This window comes from Herpailurus yagouaroundi, unplaced genomic scaffold (genome assembly GCF_014898765.1).
Source record: "Herpailurus yagouaroundi ecotype Mexico unplaced genomic scaffold, PumYag 159, whole genome shotgun sequence".
Taxonomy (NCBI): Eukaryota; Metazoa; Chordata; class Mammalia; order Carnivora; family Felidae; genus Herpailurus; species Herpailurus yagouaroundi.
In genome coordinates, this window is record NW_024412400.1 from 54,590,163 (window position 1) to 54,609,779 (window position 19,617).

At 35.9% G+C, this 19,617-nt stretch overlaps 1 protein-coding gene across 4 annotated transcripts in view; it reads right to left on the reverse strand.

Moving 5' to 3' along the window:
* The window catches only part of IFT80 (intraflagellar transport 80), a 136,524-nt gene that overhangs the window by 88,202 nt on the left and 28,705 nt on the right, over positions 1 to 19,617 (reverse strand). For 2 of the 4 annotated variants that reach the window (XM_040480623.1, XM_040480620.1), the window contains 4 exons: positions 19,288 to 19,356; positions 5,774 to 5,883; positions 2,313 to 2,402; positions 1,436 to 1,573 (listed from right to left, as the gene is read on the reverse strand). In XM_040480623.1, the coding sequence (XP_040336557.1) occupies positions 1,436 to 1,573; positions 2,313 to 2,402; positions 5,774 to 5,883; positions 19,288 to 19,315 (366 nt within the window). In that variant the 5' untranslated portion in view covers positions 19,316 to 19,356. Of the gene's footprint in view, positions 1 to 1,435; positions 1,574 to 2,312; positions 2,403 to 5,773; positions 5,884 to 14,902; positions 14,978 to 15,210; positions 15,255 to 19,287; positions 19,357 to 19,617 lie in introns of all 4 variants that reach the window. The other 2 variants (XM_040480622.1, XM_040480621.1) reach the window with 2 other exon arrangements.

Here is a 19,617-nt window from a genome sequence, read left to right on the forward strand (position 1 = left end):
GAGATGGGCCTTAAAGAATGGGTAGGAGGTGCCTGGGTGGCTCAGTCAGTTAAGTGTCCAACTTCAGCTCAGGTCATGATCTCATGGTTCGTGAGTTTGAGCCCCACGTTGGGCTCTGTGCTGACAGCTCAGAGTCTGGAGCCTGCTTCAGATTCTGTGTCTCCCTCTCTCTCTGCCCCTGCCCCACTTGCGCTCTCTCTCTCTCTCTCTCTCTCTCTCTCTCTCTCTTTCTCAAAAATAAATAAACATTTGGGGCGCCTGGGTGGCTCAGTCGGTTAAGCGTCCGAGCTCAGGTCATGATCTCATGGTCCGTGAGTTCGAGCCCCACGTCGGGCTCTGTGCTGACCGCTCAGAGCCAGGAGCCTGTTTCGGATTCTGTGTCTCCCTCTCTCTCTGACCCTCCCCCATTCATGCTCTGTCTCTCTCTGTCTCAAAAATAAATAAACGTTAAAAAATTTAAAAAAAATAAATAAACATTTAAAAAAATTTTTTTTAAAAATGGGTAGAATTCAGTAAATATAAGACAGAGGTGAGAGCATTCCACGAAAGGAAAGATAAGTAAGGATGTTAATGATGGACAGAGGAGATTCATGAGACTGATTTGAGCACAGATACAAGTTAGGGAGCTGTGGGGAAAAAAGACTAAATGGATTTTATGGCACCAGGGTTCAGACAGTTTATAAAGCCAGGCAGAAGACTTCATATTTTATGTGACACAAAACAAATTACCAGAAAACTTAATAGATCATTTATAAAGCTTTAATAATTGTAAGTTAACTGTCTTATTTTGCATTCATGAAAATAAGCCACAGAACAATTACGTGATTTCCTCTTATTTAGGAATAGTACAGAATAACCCTACTCCAAACTCGGCTGCTTCTGGAACACTTTGATGAAATAACTCATTATTCAACTACAGTGGGTAAATGCTCTTGAGCTTCACTGTTTGCCTAATTTCTAAACAGAATTTGGATGAAGAGCACTCTCTTGTGAGGAACAAGTCCCCCATGTATTCAAACATGAATTCTTGACAAAAACCCAATTTCTCTGGTTTTAAGATGATCATTTTTAAAATTTACTATCAATTCCATACCAAACATATGCAAAATTTCTATATGAAACATATTGACAGTTTAAAAATAAAGTTTAAAATTGAACTCTCCCTTTTGATTGAGTAGAAATCTTTACTTCTCCATCTTTCATAACCATGCTTAAAGTATTTCCAGAAAGAAAAATAGTAAAGAATATACCCATTCTTCAAACTGTATGGTCCCATAAATCTGGAATTGACGGAACCAGTATATTCAGAAGACAAATCAGAAAGATGCAGTCAAATGCATTCATTGAAAATATTTTTTAAAGATTGAGAACCAGGTGTGTTATGCATTACCACATTTATGACAGCACATCTGTGATTTTCACCATTATAACTTACCCCAGTTTTATCACACAAGCGTAAAGTATGAAACGATCCAACAGCAAATAATTCTCCATCTGGAGCCCAGGCAACTGAGGTAATAGGATGCTCATGAGGTTGTGAATTGTACAGAGGACGGCCATAACTATCCCATACCTAAAACAGCAAATTAAAAAATCTTTTATAACAGTCACCACAATATTACAGAAAAGTTTGTCCTACAGTAAGGTATCAATTAAAGACTCATAAATCATTACTTTATAATAATAGTAATTAAATGTCTTTACTACCACACAAGGGGAAAAGCTATATTCTTTAAAACCTATATATCGCAAAAAATACTTTATGATAACATAATAATTTTCCAATTTCACATCTTTGATTAATCATATAAACTCCACACCTTGAGTCCTTTTAAATTTAACAATAAATTTTTGAGATGTTGTTTTTTTGCTTAAATTTTTTTTCTCAGTAAGTGCTCTATCAACTTTCCCTACAAGTATTTATTTCAATTAAATTTCCTCTAATTCCAGTTACATTAAATCTTATTCTTTATTATAAATGATTTTGGTATGAAGCTAAATAAACAATGTTTAATAAGCCAGTAAAAATTATTTTTAAAACTTCAACTGAGTTGATTCAAATATTCAGCAAAACTAGAAGTTGCATTTATGTTGCTACTCATTAAATCAAATTCTATGGGTCAATGAGAGAGGTCAATGAAAAAGTCAACACTTTAAAATATCACTTAAAATTATAAAATATCAATTTGTTGAATTATTATAGTTACAAGATGTAGCTAAAGTGAAGGACTAAAAGCATATTCTTATATGCTGAATACTTTTCACCTAAATTCAATTCTTTCATCCAGGTGATAGATTCAAATGTTACATACCTTATATTTACAATCCTCACCAGCAGATAAAATTAGATCATTGACAGAGTTCCAATCTACTTTTAAAATAATGCCATCATGAGCTTTCCACTATGAGAAAAAAGTAAGATATTAATTATAACTTCAAGAGCACTGAAAAGTTGTTTGCTTTTTTTTTAATAAAGGACATTTTGCCTAATGATTCTCTCATCCTGTCCTTGGAGATTTCTATCTTTCTTTCATAGCTGTTATGTATAATCTCATTTTCTTGTTTCATTTCTAATTTAAAGTAATGAAAACACTTAACACTATGACATCCACTATATAGCTTACATCCTTATAAATCTCTTCAGTTGCCTAGACTCCAGATGGAAAATCTCTTGCTGTTGAACTATTTCAAGTTTGACATGTATGTGGTAACAGTGTTATGAATCCAAATCTTGCTTTCTTTTATACAGTTTATCCAATCAAAGATAATGCCTTTATTCTTATTGACTAATTTTCTTTTTTTTAACTTTTATTACATGATCATCTTCTTTAGTACTCTGTTCATTCTCCTCTGCATATTTTCCTAAGCTTCATTCTCTTTACCTGAATGTCTCTAGAGTAGTCACTGAACTCTATAAGAAACTGCTACTGCATTTACCATATAACAAAAGGATGTTTTCCACAGATACGTACATATTCTATTATATATATATATATATATATAGAGAGAGAGAGAGAGAGAGAGAAAGAGAATGCCTACATATATATATATATATATGTGTATGTCACCCAGAAATTGGCAATCTAGAAAGTAAGCATGGATGCCTTCTTGCTTTTTAAATACAATCCATGTGTCCATTTAGCTATTACCACACGTAATTAAAAAGCTATCTTTTATCATGTTTAGACAGAATAATACAACTTAAAAAGAATTAATTTTCCTTGAAGACCATAAGGTACATTTTAATGTCTGAGCCAATCAACTTCACATCAAAGAGTAACCAATGTTAAGGGCTCTATTGACCCTTCCCAACCTATTGTTCTTAATGTACACAGAGTAAAATTAAATTAGGGTCAAATAAGCTCTAAGAAGAAGCAATAATTCATAGCTTGTTTACTGAAGATATATAAAAAATATGACTCTCAAAAAACAAATGTATTGATAATATATTTTAAAAAGCAGTAATTCACACAATTTACGGCCAACTTAATACAATGTCCTCAGATAAACTACAAGGACAAAAACAACAAAACATAGACACTGATATGGGTATATACAGCTACACACACACAGATTCTCAAGAGTCTCATTTCAAAGCTGTAAAAATAAATTTTTGCATATTCAAAAGTTAGGAACAAAATAGGATTTAAACTTTTCTTCTATGATTTAGGATTATCAGTTTATATATTACATATATTTATATACTATACATAAGGCATAGGCAGTTTTCAATTATATCTCCATGAATTGCACAATCTGTGAAATTCCTCTGAACAGAAGCAAGCTCCTTGAAGGCAGGAACTGTTCTGTTTCACTTTGCATTATGTCACACACAGCATGGTGCTTGGTATATAGTATGTATGCACTACATTTTCACTGAATGAATAAATTTTTTAAAAGTCTCTTCACTATAAAACCAACTTCTGGGTCTCTAGAAGAGTCCCTAGAGCTTTAAAGGAAAATCAGGTATTTACTTTTGAACTGTATTCTACAAGCAAGAATTAATTAGGCGTTCCTTTTGTGGACAATACAAATTTTAATGTGTTTATGCCCAAGGAAAACTGCTGCAGCTTTAGTTTACCAAAAAGAAAAAAAAGAAAATTTGCATTAAGTTACTAATTATACTTCAACTCTTCTTCCACTCTAGCTGAATTTTGACAATGGATACTTTTCTTTCCCTCCACTACATGCTGGCCCATAAGTTCTACTAGACCACTAAATTATAATTTAACTTCCTGAGTTTCATTTATATAAGCCTAATTACAGGTATCTCAATAAATCACATTAACTACAAACTAAAGATTCATCTTGCCTGTTTTGCTGTACAATTTCAAAGTAGAGTTTTGGAGTCTGAGTGGTGTGGAAGGAGTTTGACTAAAGGCAGGCAGAACTAGTTCTCTTTTGCAGCTTCTTCTGTTTGCCCAAATTTTTTACCTTAGTTGCCTTAGAGCAAGGACCTGTATCTTCTATTTCTTGTTTGTTGCATAGTTCTTAGCAGAGTGTTCTGCATGCAGTAAAAATTTAAATGCATGTTGACTTTATAAAATATATATAACATAACCTACATAGAAGTTGTAGAAACTCAATACATTTGTAGAAACTCAATATGGAAACTCAATAACATTTCTATCCCCTTACTCCCCAAATCTATTACCTACTCAGCTATTAAATCTGATGCTGCTTCTTAAAGCACTTTTATACCCATTGTAGTTGGTCAGTCTCTAACACCAAATCCCTTATTCAAGACCCAGTCATTTCTACATCTTTTTTTTCTGACCTCCTTGGCTCTAATTTATTGGGGGCTGACTAAAAGGTAGAGATGACATAATAACTCATAATAATAACTATAGTAATGAGTACTCTATATTGAGTGCTTACTCTATGCACTCAATATGCTTATTGTATACACTGTCCTATGCACTTTGCAATTTAATTCATTTAATCTTCACAACAATCCTACTAAGTGGGTATTAGCATCACAACTAAGAGATGAGAAAGCTGAGAATCAAAGATATTTTATAACTTGCCTAAAGTTACATTTAGATAAATAAGTGAACATCCTAAAACCATGTGACAAACTCCAAAGCCTATATTTTTATTACCAATACTACACTGTGTCATTATCAAAATAAAATATGATTCTGCATTTTAACACTGAAATCAAACATCAAAATACTGAATATAGGCTTAAGGTTTCCCATTAATTTGTCCTACTCTGACTTGTCTTAACTGCCACCATTGTTTTGCTTCTATATAACTGGTAAAATTATATATACCTAATTTGTTCTAAACATTACATTTGTGACCTCTCCACTCTAAAAATACCAAAGAATGCAAGGGTCTTAGAGAAAGCTTAAGTGTATTGAACAGATGATGTTGAAGAGGAGGAGGAGGATGCTAGTTATAATGATAAAAAAAACACAGTCTAAACTTTTAAAGTTTTATGATTTCACCCTGTTTTGTCTTAAATCTATACATGTGAGGCTGATTGTGCTAAATTTAAAGATGCCTGCCATGCCAAATCATGAGACAATTTAGTAACTCTAAACACATTTATGATTTGCTAGAATAATGTAAATTGGATAAGGAGGAAGTGAACCTTGTTAGAAACATAACCAGATATCCCCTATTCTGTAATAAAGGCTAATAAAAACACACACTTAAAAGTCAGACATAAAAAGACCACCCAGAAGAAAGAGACTCCTAAGAAAGTGACCTCTTATTTAGCAGTCCAGCAGGTCCTGATAACAATTTGCAAATACCTGAGAAGTACCTGTAAAACTTTAGCATTTGGTTGAAGAGGTTTAATGATCAGCTGCTTGCCTGCTGTGTAAAGAACCTTTTCTGAATCAGGGCCCCACACTACTGAATATACTGGTGTTCCTGTGAAAAGGAAAAGAAAAAAAAAACTGATAAATTTTCATCATTATGCCTTATAATAAAGGAGCTAGTTAAGAGGATCAAAAAAGCGCATATTTTCAGACCACAATGCTATGAAACTCGAAATCACCCACAAGAAAAAATTTGAAAAGGTACCAAATACTTGGAGACTGAAGAACATCCTACTAAAGAATGAATGGGCTAACCAAGAAGTTAAAGACAAAATTGAAAAGCATATGGAAGCCAATGAAAATGATAACACCACAATCCAAAACCTCTGGGACACAGCAAAGGCGGTCATAAGAGGAAAGTATATAGCAATCCAGGCCTTCCTAAAGAGGGAAGAAAGATCTCAGATACACAACCTAACCTTACGCCTTAAGGAGCTGGAAAAAGAACAGCAAATAAAACCCAAAACCAGCAGAAGACAGGAAATAATAAAGATTAGAGCAGAAATTAATGCTACTGAAATCAAAAAAACAGAACAGATCAATGAAAACAGAAGCTGGTTCTTTGAAAGAATTAACAAAAGTGATAAACCACTAGCCAGTTTGATCAAGAAGAAAAAGGAAAGGACCCAAATAAATAAAATCAAGAATGAAAGAGGAGAGATCACAACCAACACAGCAGAAATAAAAACAATAATAAAAGAATACTATGACCAATTATATGCCAATAAAATGGGCAATCTGGAAGAAATGGACAACTTCCTAGAAACATATACACTACCAAAACTGAAACAGGAAGAAATAGAAAATTTGAACAGACCCATAACCAGTAAGGAAATCGAATTAGTAATAAAAAATCTGCCAAAAAACAAGAGTCCAGGGCCAGATGGCTTTCCAGGGGAATTCTACCAATCATTTAAGGAACAGTTAACACCTACTTTCTTGAAGGTGTTCCAAAAAATAGAAATGGAAGGAAAACTTCCAAACTCTTTGTATGAAGCCAGCATTACCTTGATTCCAAAACCAGAGAGAGACCCCACTAAAAAGGAGAACTATAGACCTATTTCCCTGAAGAACATGGATGCAAAAATCCTCAACAAGATATTAGCCAACTGGATCCAACAATATATTAAAAAAATTCTTTACCACAACCAAGTGGGATTTACACCTGGGATGCAGGGCTGGTTCAATATCCGCAAAACAATTAACATGATTCACCACATCAGTAAAAGAAAGGACAAGAACCATATGATCCTCTCAACAGATGCAGAGAAAGCATTTGACAAAATACAGCATCCTTTCTTAAAAAAAGCCCTCAAGAAAGTAGGGATAGAAGGATCATACCTTGAGATCATAAAAGCCATATATGAACGACCCAACACTAATATCACCCTCAATGGGGAAAAACTGACAGCTTTCCCCCTAAGGTCAGGTCCACTCTCGCCACTGTTATTCAACATAGTATTGGAAGTCTTAGCCTCTGCAATCAGACAACACAAAGAAATAAAAAGCATCCAAATCGGCAAGGAGGAGGTCAAACTTTTACTCTTCGCAGATGACATGATACTCTGTATGGAAAACCCAAAAGATTCCACCAAAACACTGCTAGAACTGATTAATGAATTCAGCAAAGTTGCAGGATATAAAATCAATTCACAGAAATCAGTTGCATTCCTATACACCAACAATGAAGCAACAGAAGGAGAAATCAAGGAATTGATCCCATTTACAGTTGCACAAAAAACCATAAAATACTTAGGAATAAATCTAACCAAAGAGGTGAAAATATACACTGAAAACTATAGAAACTTTATGGAAGAAATTGAAGAAGACACAAAAAAATGGAAAAAGAGTCCATGCTCCTGGCTAGGAAGAACAAATACTGTTAAAATGTCGATACTACCCAAAGCAATCTACATATTCCATGCAATCCCTATCAAAATAACACCAGCATTCTTCACAGAGCTAGAACAGATAATCCTAAAATTTGTATGGAACCAGAAAAGACCCCCAATAGCCAAAGCCATCTTGAAAAAGAAAACCAAAGCAGGAGGCATACAAGCTGTAATCATCAAGACAGTATGGTACCTGCACAAGAAGAGACACTCAGATCAATGGAACAGAATAGAGAACCCAGAAATGGACCCACAAATGTATGGCCAACTAATCTTTGACAAAGCAGGAAAGAATATCCAATGGAATAAAGACAGTCTCTTCAGCAAATGGTGCTGGGAAAACTGGACAGCGGCATGCAGAAGAATGAACCTGGACCACTTTCTTACACCATACACAAAAATAAACTCAAAATGGATGAACGACCTCAATGTAAAGCAGGAAGCCATCAAAATCCTCGAGGAGAAAGCAGGCAAAAACCTCTTTGATCTTGGCCGCAGCAACTTCTTACTCAACACGTCTCCAGAGGGAAAAGAAACAAAAGCAAAAATGAACTACTGGGACCTCATCAAAATAAAAAGCTTCTGCACAGCAAAGGAAACAATCAGCAAAATTAAAAGGCAACTGACAGAATGGGAGAAGATATTTGCAAATGACATAACAGATAAAGGGTCAGTATCCAAAATCTATAAAGAATTTACCAAACTCAACAACCAAAAAACAAATAATCCAGTGAAGAAATGGGCAAAAGACATGAATAGACATTTCTCCAAAGACATCCAGATTTCCAACCGACACATGAAAAAATGCTCAACATCACTTGTCATCAGGGAAACACAAATCAAAACCACAATGAGATACCACCTACACCTGTCAGAACGGCTAACATTAACAACTTAGGCAACAACAGATGTTGGCAAGGATGTGGAGAAAGAGGATCTCTTTTGCATTGTTGGTAGCAATGCAAGCTGGTGCAGCCACTCTGGAAAACAGTATGGAGGTTCCTCAAAAAATTAAAAATAGACCTACCCTACGACCCAGCAATTGCACTACTAGGCATTTATCCATGGGATACAGGTGTGCTGTTTCAAAGGGACACATGCACCCCCATGTTTATAGCAGCACTATCAACAATAGCCAAAGTATGGAAAGAGCCCAAATGTCCACCGATGGATGAATGGATAAGGAAAATGTGGTATATATACACAATGGAGTGTTACTCAGCAATCAAAAAGAATGAAATCTTGCCATTTGCAACTACCTGGATGGAACTGGAGGGTGTTATACTAAGTGAAATTAGTCAGTCAGAGAAAGACAAAAATCATATGACTTCACTCATATGAGGACTTTAAGAGACAAAAGAGATGAACATAAGGGAAGGGAAACAAAAATAATATAAAAACAGGGAGGGGGACAAAGCAGAAAAGACTCATAAATATGGAGAACAAACTGAGGGTTGCTGGAGGGGTTGTGGGAGGGGGGAGGGCTAAATGGGTAAGGGGCATTAAGCAATCTACTCCTGAAATCATTGTTGCAGTATATGCTAATTTGTATATAAATTTTAAAAAATAAAAAACAAAATTCTGACCCAGTTCCTATCCATTAGGAAAGTGAATGAAGGTTATACAATTAATCTATGAAATATTAATCCTATTATATTTCTAAAGCCAAGCTTTTAAAATATTGTCTGGAACTCCTAAATCAGACTATTGTAGCAGTTGGCTTTCTGTGAATGAATAAATGAATCTTTCTGTAATTTACATTTTCACTAAAATGAAATCTGAATCTGAGGATTTAGGGGCAATGAATAAGATTTAATTGTTTATTAAATGCAAACCCAACTGATGCTAATCAACAGGGAGAATCAGTAATTAACAGGGAGTAAATTTCAGTAAGATAAATGTTTGTGTTCAAGTGGCACCCTACTTCCTTTATGCCATTTTCTTCCTAATCAGAATATAATTCAGCTGTAAGTCTCGGTGGTTTAAGGGATTTAGAAAATCTAGTTTAGACCTAATCCAAAAAAAAAAAAAAAAAAAACCACCATAAAGTATGCCTTCTATTTATTGAGTTTTATATTGGGTGTTAATATGCTATTCAATCTATGACATCTAGGATTGTTCTCTATCAGAGGAACCTACAGATGGCCAACCTCAGAAGGCACTTCTTCGGTACTTGGTAAGTATGTTCTCTTGTAATACTCTCTGGAAGTAGCCAGGAGCTGACCTGGCTGGGCTTCACAAGTAAATCTCCAAATGAACAGAATTCCTCTCTAATAAATTTCTCAGAAAATGTAAATCAAAATTTGAGATATTTCAAATGTGGTTCTTGATGATTACTGGAAGGGAATGGGGCGGAAAGATTATTTGATACAATGAGAAATATAGGTACCTTCTTTATTCCCAGTATTATAGTTGTAATTATTGTTCAAAAAAAGTAACTTAATATGTTTTAATTAAAGATCATCATGAATATATTCAGTAAAATTACACTTTCCTGGGGTGTTTACTAAACTATGACAAACATCTATCCTCAAGGAAATAATTCAGTAAATACAACTCCCATTGAGTTATACAGGATGTGACTCTAGCCCTTTAGTTGTGGTAAAAGGCACAGTTGGGGTATAGGATGAGGAGCTATGGACGTTCTTGTCCTCTTTAACACTGAATCTGTGGCCTCATTAAGTCAGCTGTGTCACCATTTCCTTGCTTATAAATCTTACAAATCTTCAGAATTCTTATCTTCCCTGTTGGAACTTAGTGATTATTCACTTCCTGTTTAAAAAATATTTTTTAAACAATACTGTTTAAAAAACAGATATAATAACGTACTGTATAAAACAAAATAAGCTTATAGAGGAAAAGTTAAGCAATTCCTTTGTAATACATGAGGCTTTTAATCACATTTGTTCAATCAGAAAACAAATATAGGGTTATGATAGGTAAGATTAATAGCCAAGTCTCATTAGTTAAATCTTCTTAACCACCAATATTCAAAATGGGTATAACATCAAGAACTAAGAGAAGTCTTCATTTTATTCAGCTCTTATATTTATAATAAAATGTTAAGTGTAAAACTAGTATATTCATGAAAGTTTTATTTCCCAAAAGGAGACATAAAATACAATTTCCAATTTGGGTAGTTCGGATAAAGATTATTACTGAAAATAGATAAATTAGCTTCATAAAGAAAATTATGGTTTCTATTATGATGAAATCTATCCCACTTGCACTTCAAACAAATCTGTAATATTTAAAATGTTTTTAAAAAAATATCCTTATTAAAGCGTTATTAAAGGATATTAAATATCCTTATTAAAGTGTCCCAGAGCCACACTTCACTTCGCAAAGTCAGTATGAAAATAACAAATATAGCCTTCAGGTTGAATAAGTTTACTATAAAAAGTTTAGCAAAATATGTAATAAGATGTTATTAATTCAAACATTAACAGAAAAATGGACAAAAAAACAAAAGTCGTTTCAGAAGAATTAAATAATGTCTTGCTTTTTATATTGGGAATTTTCATTTATGCTCCATTTCACTTAAGACACTCAAAAAGATCTTGTTTTTCTGACTTTGTACACTAAGATCACATGACCCTTTTGACATTTTTTAAGAAACCACATGCACCTGGGGTTGTGTTAAATGTCAGACCCTTATCTCTCTGTAAAACAAATTATCTAAATTCTTTCAACCTGTTGAAGGCATTTTAAACCACAGAAGAGGAGACAAAAATGTATTTCGATTGTTTTAAGGAAGTGCATGGTCAAATATACCATGTTTTTCACACTCATACTAAAAAGTGGCCCCTAAAATGTTGTTTTTGTATGTTTTTAAGAATGCTTTGAAACAAACTCTTCACTACTACACTGAAGAATTAACTATCTTTGCCTTCAATGTAATATAGGTCTACATTGGGTATAAGTAAAGTACTCAGAGCAGTCTGATACTACATAAGCACTATCTGTTAGCTACTACTACTAGAAATTACTTTGTAACACAATAAACAACCAGCTGTTTATTGTGTTGCTCATGATAGTAAGAACTCAATGTTTTGGGGTTGCCAATCATTAAGAATTAGAACACCAAGAATTATTCCTCTTTCATTCTACTTGTAGGGACATATACTAACAATAAATCAAGTGGGATTTATTCCACACAATAGCAACTTTTGGGTTATATATGTCACTGGGTCGGTACAGAGAAAAAGTTTAAGTGAATGCATTTGCATCTTTAGTTTCTAGCCTCAGCCACCTCTCCCTTGGGGATTGCAACTTCCCCTATAGCTTCATCTTTCACCTTTCCATAACTGACTCTCACTTTAATATTTCAGCCTTTACCTCTGAGCTCTAACACAGTATTTCCACTTGCCCTGAAGACTTCAAACTCTACATATTCAAAACTATCATCCTTCCACACTAACCCCTCATTTATTCTTCTGTCTGAATTTTTTCCCTTTTACAAGATATCCATTCCTCTCAGCCACTAAGAACTATTCACTTTTTTCAACTACTATCATCGCTGCCTCTGTTCAAGCCTTATTGCACACTAGCATAGAACATTCCAATAACCTCCGTACTGGTCACCCCAATTTATTTTATTTTTTGGTTATTATTATTTTTAATTTTTCTGAATGTAGTTGACACAGTGTTACATTAGTTTCAGGTGTACAACACAGTGATTCAATTTCTCTATATGTTATGCTATGTTCACCACAAGCATAGCTGCCATTTGTCATCAAACAATTCTATTACAATATCATTGACTATATTCCCTATATTGTGCCTTTTATTCCTGTGACTTATTCACTCCATAACGGGAAGCCTATTATCTCCCACTCCCCTTCCCCCATTTTTCCCATCCCCTCACCCCCTTCCCTCTAGCAACCAACTTAGCATAATACCCTTTAGGTCCACCCATGTTGTCTCAAATGACAAGACTTCACCTTTTTTATGGCTGTGTAATATCCCATTGTACATATATACCACATTTTCCTTATCCATTCATCTATCAATGGACGCTTAGGTTGCTTCTGTATCTTGGCTATTGTAAATGATGCTGCACAGGGGAGCATATATCTTTCTGAATTAGTGTTTTTGTTTTCCTTGGGTAAATACCCAGTAGTTGAACTACTGCATCACATGGTATTTCTATTTTTTAACTATTTTTAATTTTTTTAATGTTTTATTTATTTTTGAGTGTGTGTGTGTGTGTGTGTGTGTGTGTGTGTGTGTGTGTGTGTGTGTTTGAGTGGGGGAGGGGCAGAGAGAGAGAGGGAGACACAGAATCCAAAGCAGGCTCCAGGCTCCGAGCTGTCAGCACAGAGCCTGACGCGGCGCTCGAACCCACGAACGGCGAGATCATGACCTCAGCTGAAGTTGAACACCCAAGCAACTGAGCCACCCAGGTGCCCTTATTATTATTTTTATTCTAGAGAGAGAGAGCAAGAACGGAGGAGAGTGACAGAGCAAGGAGTTAGGGTGGGGTGGGGGGAGAGAGAGAGAGAGAGAGAGAGAGAGAGAGAGAGAATCTCAAGCAGACTCCATGCTCAGCACAGAGCCTGATGCAGGGCTCAAACCCACGACCCTGGGATCATGACCTGAACAAAAATCAACAGTCAGATGCTCAACCGACGGAGCCAGCCAGGTGTCCCTATTTCTATTTTTAAGAGGAACCTCCATACTGCTTCCCACAGTGGCTATACTAACTTACATTCCCACCAATAGTGCATGAGGATTTCTTGTTCCTTACATCCTCACCAACACTTGTTGTTTCCTTTCTTTTTTATTTTAGCCATTCTGACAGATGTAAGGTGATATCCCATTGCGGCTTTGAATTGCATTTCCCTAATGGACAGTGATGGGAAGCATCTTTTCATGTGTCTCTTGCTGGCCACCCCATTTAATCTCTATTTCCTCTCATTTATCCTACATATTACTGCTAAGGTTATGTTCATAACAGATAGTCTTTATCTCTTATTCTTTTGCTTATTTTTTTAAGGTTTTGTATTCTGATAGAATAAGATCAAAACTGCTTCATTTAGCATCCAAGACCATCAATGTCTTGGTCCCTCTAGCAACACTATCCCTCATACAGCCTACCCCTGGCCCAAGGGGTCTGTTCACATTCACCTGACTTCCATGCTTTATGCTATTCTGCCTCTGTACCTTTGATCATCTAACTTCCTCCACAGCCCCACTCCATTGCCATTTTTTTTTTTTCTGTTTCGATAGCTTTATCGGAACATGGTGGTAACACAGAACATGGATTTGGGGACCCTTCGCAGACACTCCTCCTCTAGACAGCAAGTGCCCCACGTCTGCAGCCAGCAGAGGCTCTAGGAAGCCTCCAGAAGGGTGGGGGCAGCTCAGAGACAGACCCGAAGGAGGCCCCTGCAGTGGCAGGTGGTATGTGGCACGATGGGTTGGAGCCCTGACCAGCTGAGACCGTGATCAGCCAGACCAGTCTTATGGCTCCAACTACTTGGCCATGACTTAGAGATCCACCTGCCTTAGACTCCCAAGAAAACTTGAGGAGGGGATTCTGGGGCTTCCAGATGGAATCCAGACAAGAAATTGAGCATCTCTGAGGGCCACTAGGGCAAATCAGCCCCACTCCATTGCCAACAAGCCCATTTACTTCCCTAATTTATTCATCCTTCAAAGCCCAATCAAAATATATTCTAGAGGCGCCTGTGTGACTCAGTCAGTTAAGTGTCCAACTCTTGATAGCTCAGGTCTTGATCTCAGGGTTGTGAGTTCAAGCTCTGCATTGGGTTCCACACTTAACGTGAAGCCTACTTTAAAAAAAGCGGAGGGGCACCTGGGTGGCTCAGTTGGTTAAGCGTCCCACACTTGGTTTCTGCTCAGGTCATGATCTCACAGTTTGTGAGTTTGAGCCCCACGTTGGGCTCCACACTGACAGCGTGGAGCCTGCTTGGGATTCTCTCCCTCCCTCTCTGTCTGCCCCTCCCCTGCTTGCTCTCTCTCTCTCTCTCTCTCTCTCTCTCAAAATAAAAAAAACTAAACATTGGAAAAAAAAATGTTTTTTAAGATATTCCAGGAATATTTGCCAGGAAGCCTTTCTGATACTTTCTTTCCTCCCCAAAGCATTCATCTCTGTCTTCCTGTCCTCTCACAGCATCCTGCATTGTGTAACAGTTATTTATATTTCCAGTTTACCTCCTGTACTAAATTCATTGTCGATAGATTCCATTTTTGTCATTCCATTCTTCCATTTGAATATAATATAGGAGGGGGCGCCTGGGTGGCGCAGTCGGTTAAGCGTCCGACTTCAGCCAGGTCACGATCTCGCGGTCCGTGAGTTCGAGCCCCGCGAGTTCGAGCCCCGCGTCGGGCTCTGGGCTGATGGCTCAGAGCCTGGAGCCTGTTTCCAATTCTGTGTCTCCCTCTGTTTCTGCCCCTCCCCTGTTCATGCTCTGTCTCTCTCTGTCCCAAAAATAAATAAACGTTGAATATAATATAGGAGGAATGTCCTCAAAGGTGTGCAGTATTACTCTATTCCAATTTTAGCCTATAATTAAAATATACAATGTAACACAAGATATGGTTTAATTATAATTATCATTGGCCCATACATTATTTTTCTCTAATAAGGAAAAATGACTCCTCATAGGTACCAGTAAGAATTGTTTCTAAACTAAGTCAAATTTTTCAAAAAAAAAAAAAAAAAAAAACCTTTAGAATTAATGCTTTTTCTGTATTAGAGAAAAAGGTGATGACTACGACTTTTTCTATAGGTACATCTGGCTCCAGTCATTAAGAAATGAATTCAGAATTTTTTCTATTCATCAAAAATAAATACAATTAACATAAACATGTAGTAAAATTCACAAAGATGCTTTCAACATTGTTTGCTGAATTCCAAGTTTTATGATAACTCAGGTTTGTGTTATTTCATTTTCGTACCAAAATTTCCAGTTTTTATCCTAAAAGGAGGCTGGAGTCCCTGACCCCACCTACTTTGGCCTCCTTACTCGTGCCTTCAGCATCCAGCTCTCAGTAGTTCATAGTTCAGGTTTATAATCACCCTCAAAACTTGTAATCTCTAATAAATCAAATATACCTTATAAGTAACCTGATATTTTTCCTTCAATGTTGTTATAACTTAATTTTTCCAATGATTTTTCCCAGAGATAAAGTGGGAAAAGTCTATGCCTTATTAGGAAAGTGTGGGTGGCACCAATGATCAAAAACTCAAAAATTAGATGCATAGTTCTACAGTAAATCTGTAATTCTTAATCTAAAAAAAAGATATGATTATTCAGTTGAAATACCAATAAGTTAACCAAAATAAGAAAATCTATATAATTTATTTTTGCTAATTAACCTCATAATTAATATAAACCTTGAGTGAGGAAAATAAATAAGATTCAAATAAGATAAAAATGATGAGCCCTTTCACAGCCATTTGATGTTAAGAAAATTATAGCTGGGGCGCCTGGGTGGCTCAGTTGGTTAAGCGTCTGACTTCGGCTCAGGTCATGATCTCACAGTCTGTGGGTTCAAGCCCCGTGTCCAGGCTCTGTGCTGACAGCTCGGAGCCTGGAGCCTGCTTCAGATTCTTTATCTCCTGTCTCTCTCTGCCCCTCCCCTGCTCATGCACCGTCTCTCTCTGTCTCAAAAATAAATGAAAACAGGGGCGCCTGGGTGGCGCAGTCGGTTAAGCGTCCGACTTCAGCCAGGTCACGATCTCGCGGTCCGCGAGTTCGAGCCCCGCGTCGGGCTCTGGGCTGATGGCTCAGAGCCTGGAGCCTGTTTCCGATTCTGTGTCTCCCTCTCTCTCTCTGCCCCTCCCCCGTTCATGCTCTGTCTCTCTCTGTCCCAAAAAAATAAATAAACGTTAAAAAAAGATTAAAAAAAAATAAATGAAAATATTTAAAGAAAGAAAGAAAGAAAGAAAGAAAGAAAGAAAGAAAGAAAGAAAAAAAGAAAGAAAATTATAGCTATTTGGAATGTCAATGGAAAATATATTACATGATATGATGACTATATAATAAATACTATACTATACACTATTTATATGAATATATAATAAATACTATATTATATGACCTAAGCAGTATTTTAGCTTTTAAGAGAATCTATTTACCCATCTATTTGGAGGAAGAAAAAAAAAAGGAGTACTACCCATCCCTCTCTAAAATAAATATCATACACAAAAACTAACTCAGAATGGATCATTGGGGCGCCCGGGTGGCGCAGTCGGTTAAGCGTCCGGCTTCAGCCAGGTCACGATCTCGCGGTCCGTGAGTTCGAGCCCCGCATCGGGCTCTGGGCTGATGGCTCAGAGCCTGGAGCCTGTTTCCGATTCTGTGTCTCCCTCTCTCTCTGCCCCTCCCCCGTTCATGCTCTGTCTCTCTCTGTCCCAAAAATAAATAAAAACGTTGAAAAAAAAATTAAAAAAAAAAAAAGAATGGATCATAGACCTAAATATAAACACGAAAAGTATAAAACTCTTAGAAGAAAATATAGATGTAAATCTTCATGAATTCAAGACAGAAGACCAAATTTGTATGTGAAATGTCCTGATTTTAATATCGATCCTGTACCATTCTAGTGTGCCAGATTCAGCCCATAGACCACCTGTTTGTGACCTCAGATTTATAAAACACCCTTAATTTATAAACATATTACGCTTCCAAATTGACATTGCAAATTTGGGAACTCTGAATATATTTCTCCATAAAAGTAAAATAAGAGGCAATTTGGTTTCCAGACCCATTACACAGGTAAACCATCGTACCGAACTAATAATACTATGTCAACTATCCTCCATGATTAACATTGTTTATATTAAAAAACATATTCTAACTTTCAACTTTAGACTTCAGAAAGTCCAAAATGGTAAATGCAAGGGCAGTAGAAGGGCAGGAGATGATTGGGAAGAATTTAAGAAAACAAATAAGTAACCTTACAGGGCTACTAGTGAAGAAGGGTCTTAGACAAGAATTCCAGTTGCTATAATGGGTAGTGAAAGAAACTTCTGGAATTTCTCTAAAGATCTGTGGCTTCTGTAAACAACAAATTTAATAAAAGAGAAAAGAAAAAAGGACGTGTCTCAGCAGCAGCAACAGCTGAAAAGAACCATAGCCCCAGCTCCAAGGGGGCAATAATTTCTAGAAGAATTCTGTCAGTTGCTTATAAGTCAGACATCATATAGTGAGAATGCCAAATAATTAGCCCTAACAAAAATTATAAAGCCAAAAATAAATCCCCATTCTTACTAAAAAAATCTAAATAAAATTTATTTTCTAGAGGTACATTTTATTGCTAAAGTAAGAATGGATTGACATTTTTTCCTAACTAAAATTCACCCATATATGTTTCTATGAACTCTGAATTTTCTATTCATGGATAAATATTCTATTTGGAGATTATCTGTAGCAAATATTTAACCTCAGGAGATAACCATTACCTAGTATTTATGATTACCTAAATAACTACTACCTATTATTTATGGTGGCCCTTTGCTAAAATTTGGTTAATGTGCAGCTAAGGAAATGTAACTATTTTAACACTATTCTAAGAGTACACATGACTTAAAAAAATAAATCTGGAAATTTTTGGAAGTCATTAACTGGAGATACCTCACAATATGACTTTATCATATAATTCTAAAGAATTATCTACAACCTGTCTCTAAAGATCAGCTGATATGTGTTCAGATCAACATTAAAACTGCTTTACTATTACTAGATAAAATCTAATTAGGAAAATAAATCTGCTACATGCACGCGCGCACACACACACACACACACACACACACACGCACACACAAAATCCCAACGGGAATGACCACTGGATTGATTTCATGGGCACTTCTTTCCAATTAACACAGAAAACTAAGATGTTGCTCTAAGTACTTGTAGTTTACCAAGTTTTGAATCTTCAAGGTATCTGCTCCCTTCCATGAGTAGACACCAAATGTAGAGTACAATTTAGAAAGGATGATAATATTATGAGCTTATTAGGACTTTTTAAGTACGGAGATACTTTCAATGTTTTCTATTACTATTATTTACTTAAATAGACACCCAATCCTATTCCAGGTAGTATATGCTCATAAGGCCTCAGAATTATTTTTAAAAGAATCATTAGCCTTTAACTGCATTTATATAGATTGACTAAAAAAGCTAGGGCACCAGGGTGGCTCAGTCGGTTAAGCATCCGACTTCAGCTCAGGTCATGACCTCACGGTCCATGAGTTCAAGCCCTGGAGCCTGCCTCTGGATTCTTTGTCTCCCTCTCTCTGCCCCTCCCCCACTCGTGCTTTATCTCACTCTCTCTCCCTCTCTCAAAAATAAGTAAACATTAAAAAAAATTTTTTTAAAGAAAAGAAAAAGCCCTTGAGTGTTTCTTCTATTTCTTGGCTCAAATAATACAGTTATCATGGCCTATCAGGCAACATGGAAAATAAGAGGAAAAAGTGTAAACAGAAATAAGAGATTTCAGGTTTTGAACCCAACCTAAATCTGTCTTAAGAACTATAATAGTCTGGTTTTAAAAGAAACTGTTAAGACATCTTAATTGATTATTATATGTACCTTGCTGAGCTAAAGTTGATCTTAGCATCCCAGTCTTTGACCAGATTTTTATTTGTCCATCTTCTCCAGCTATAAAGAGAGAATAATAATTGATATTTTCATCTATAGAAAACAAATTTAAACATTAAATGTGCATATAAAAATCAATATATCATATTAACACATATTTAAAATTCGGATACAATTTACTCATTAAATGACAGTGCTTCATAACTATAAAATTTAATTGAAGTTACTCTGAAACAATTTTATCAGAGTAAGCCCAACTTCCATGCCCAAAATTTTTATTTTTTCCTTTAATCTTAGAAGACTTATGAAAATATTATTCAA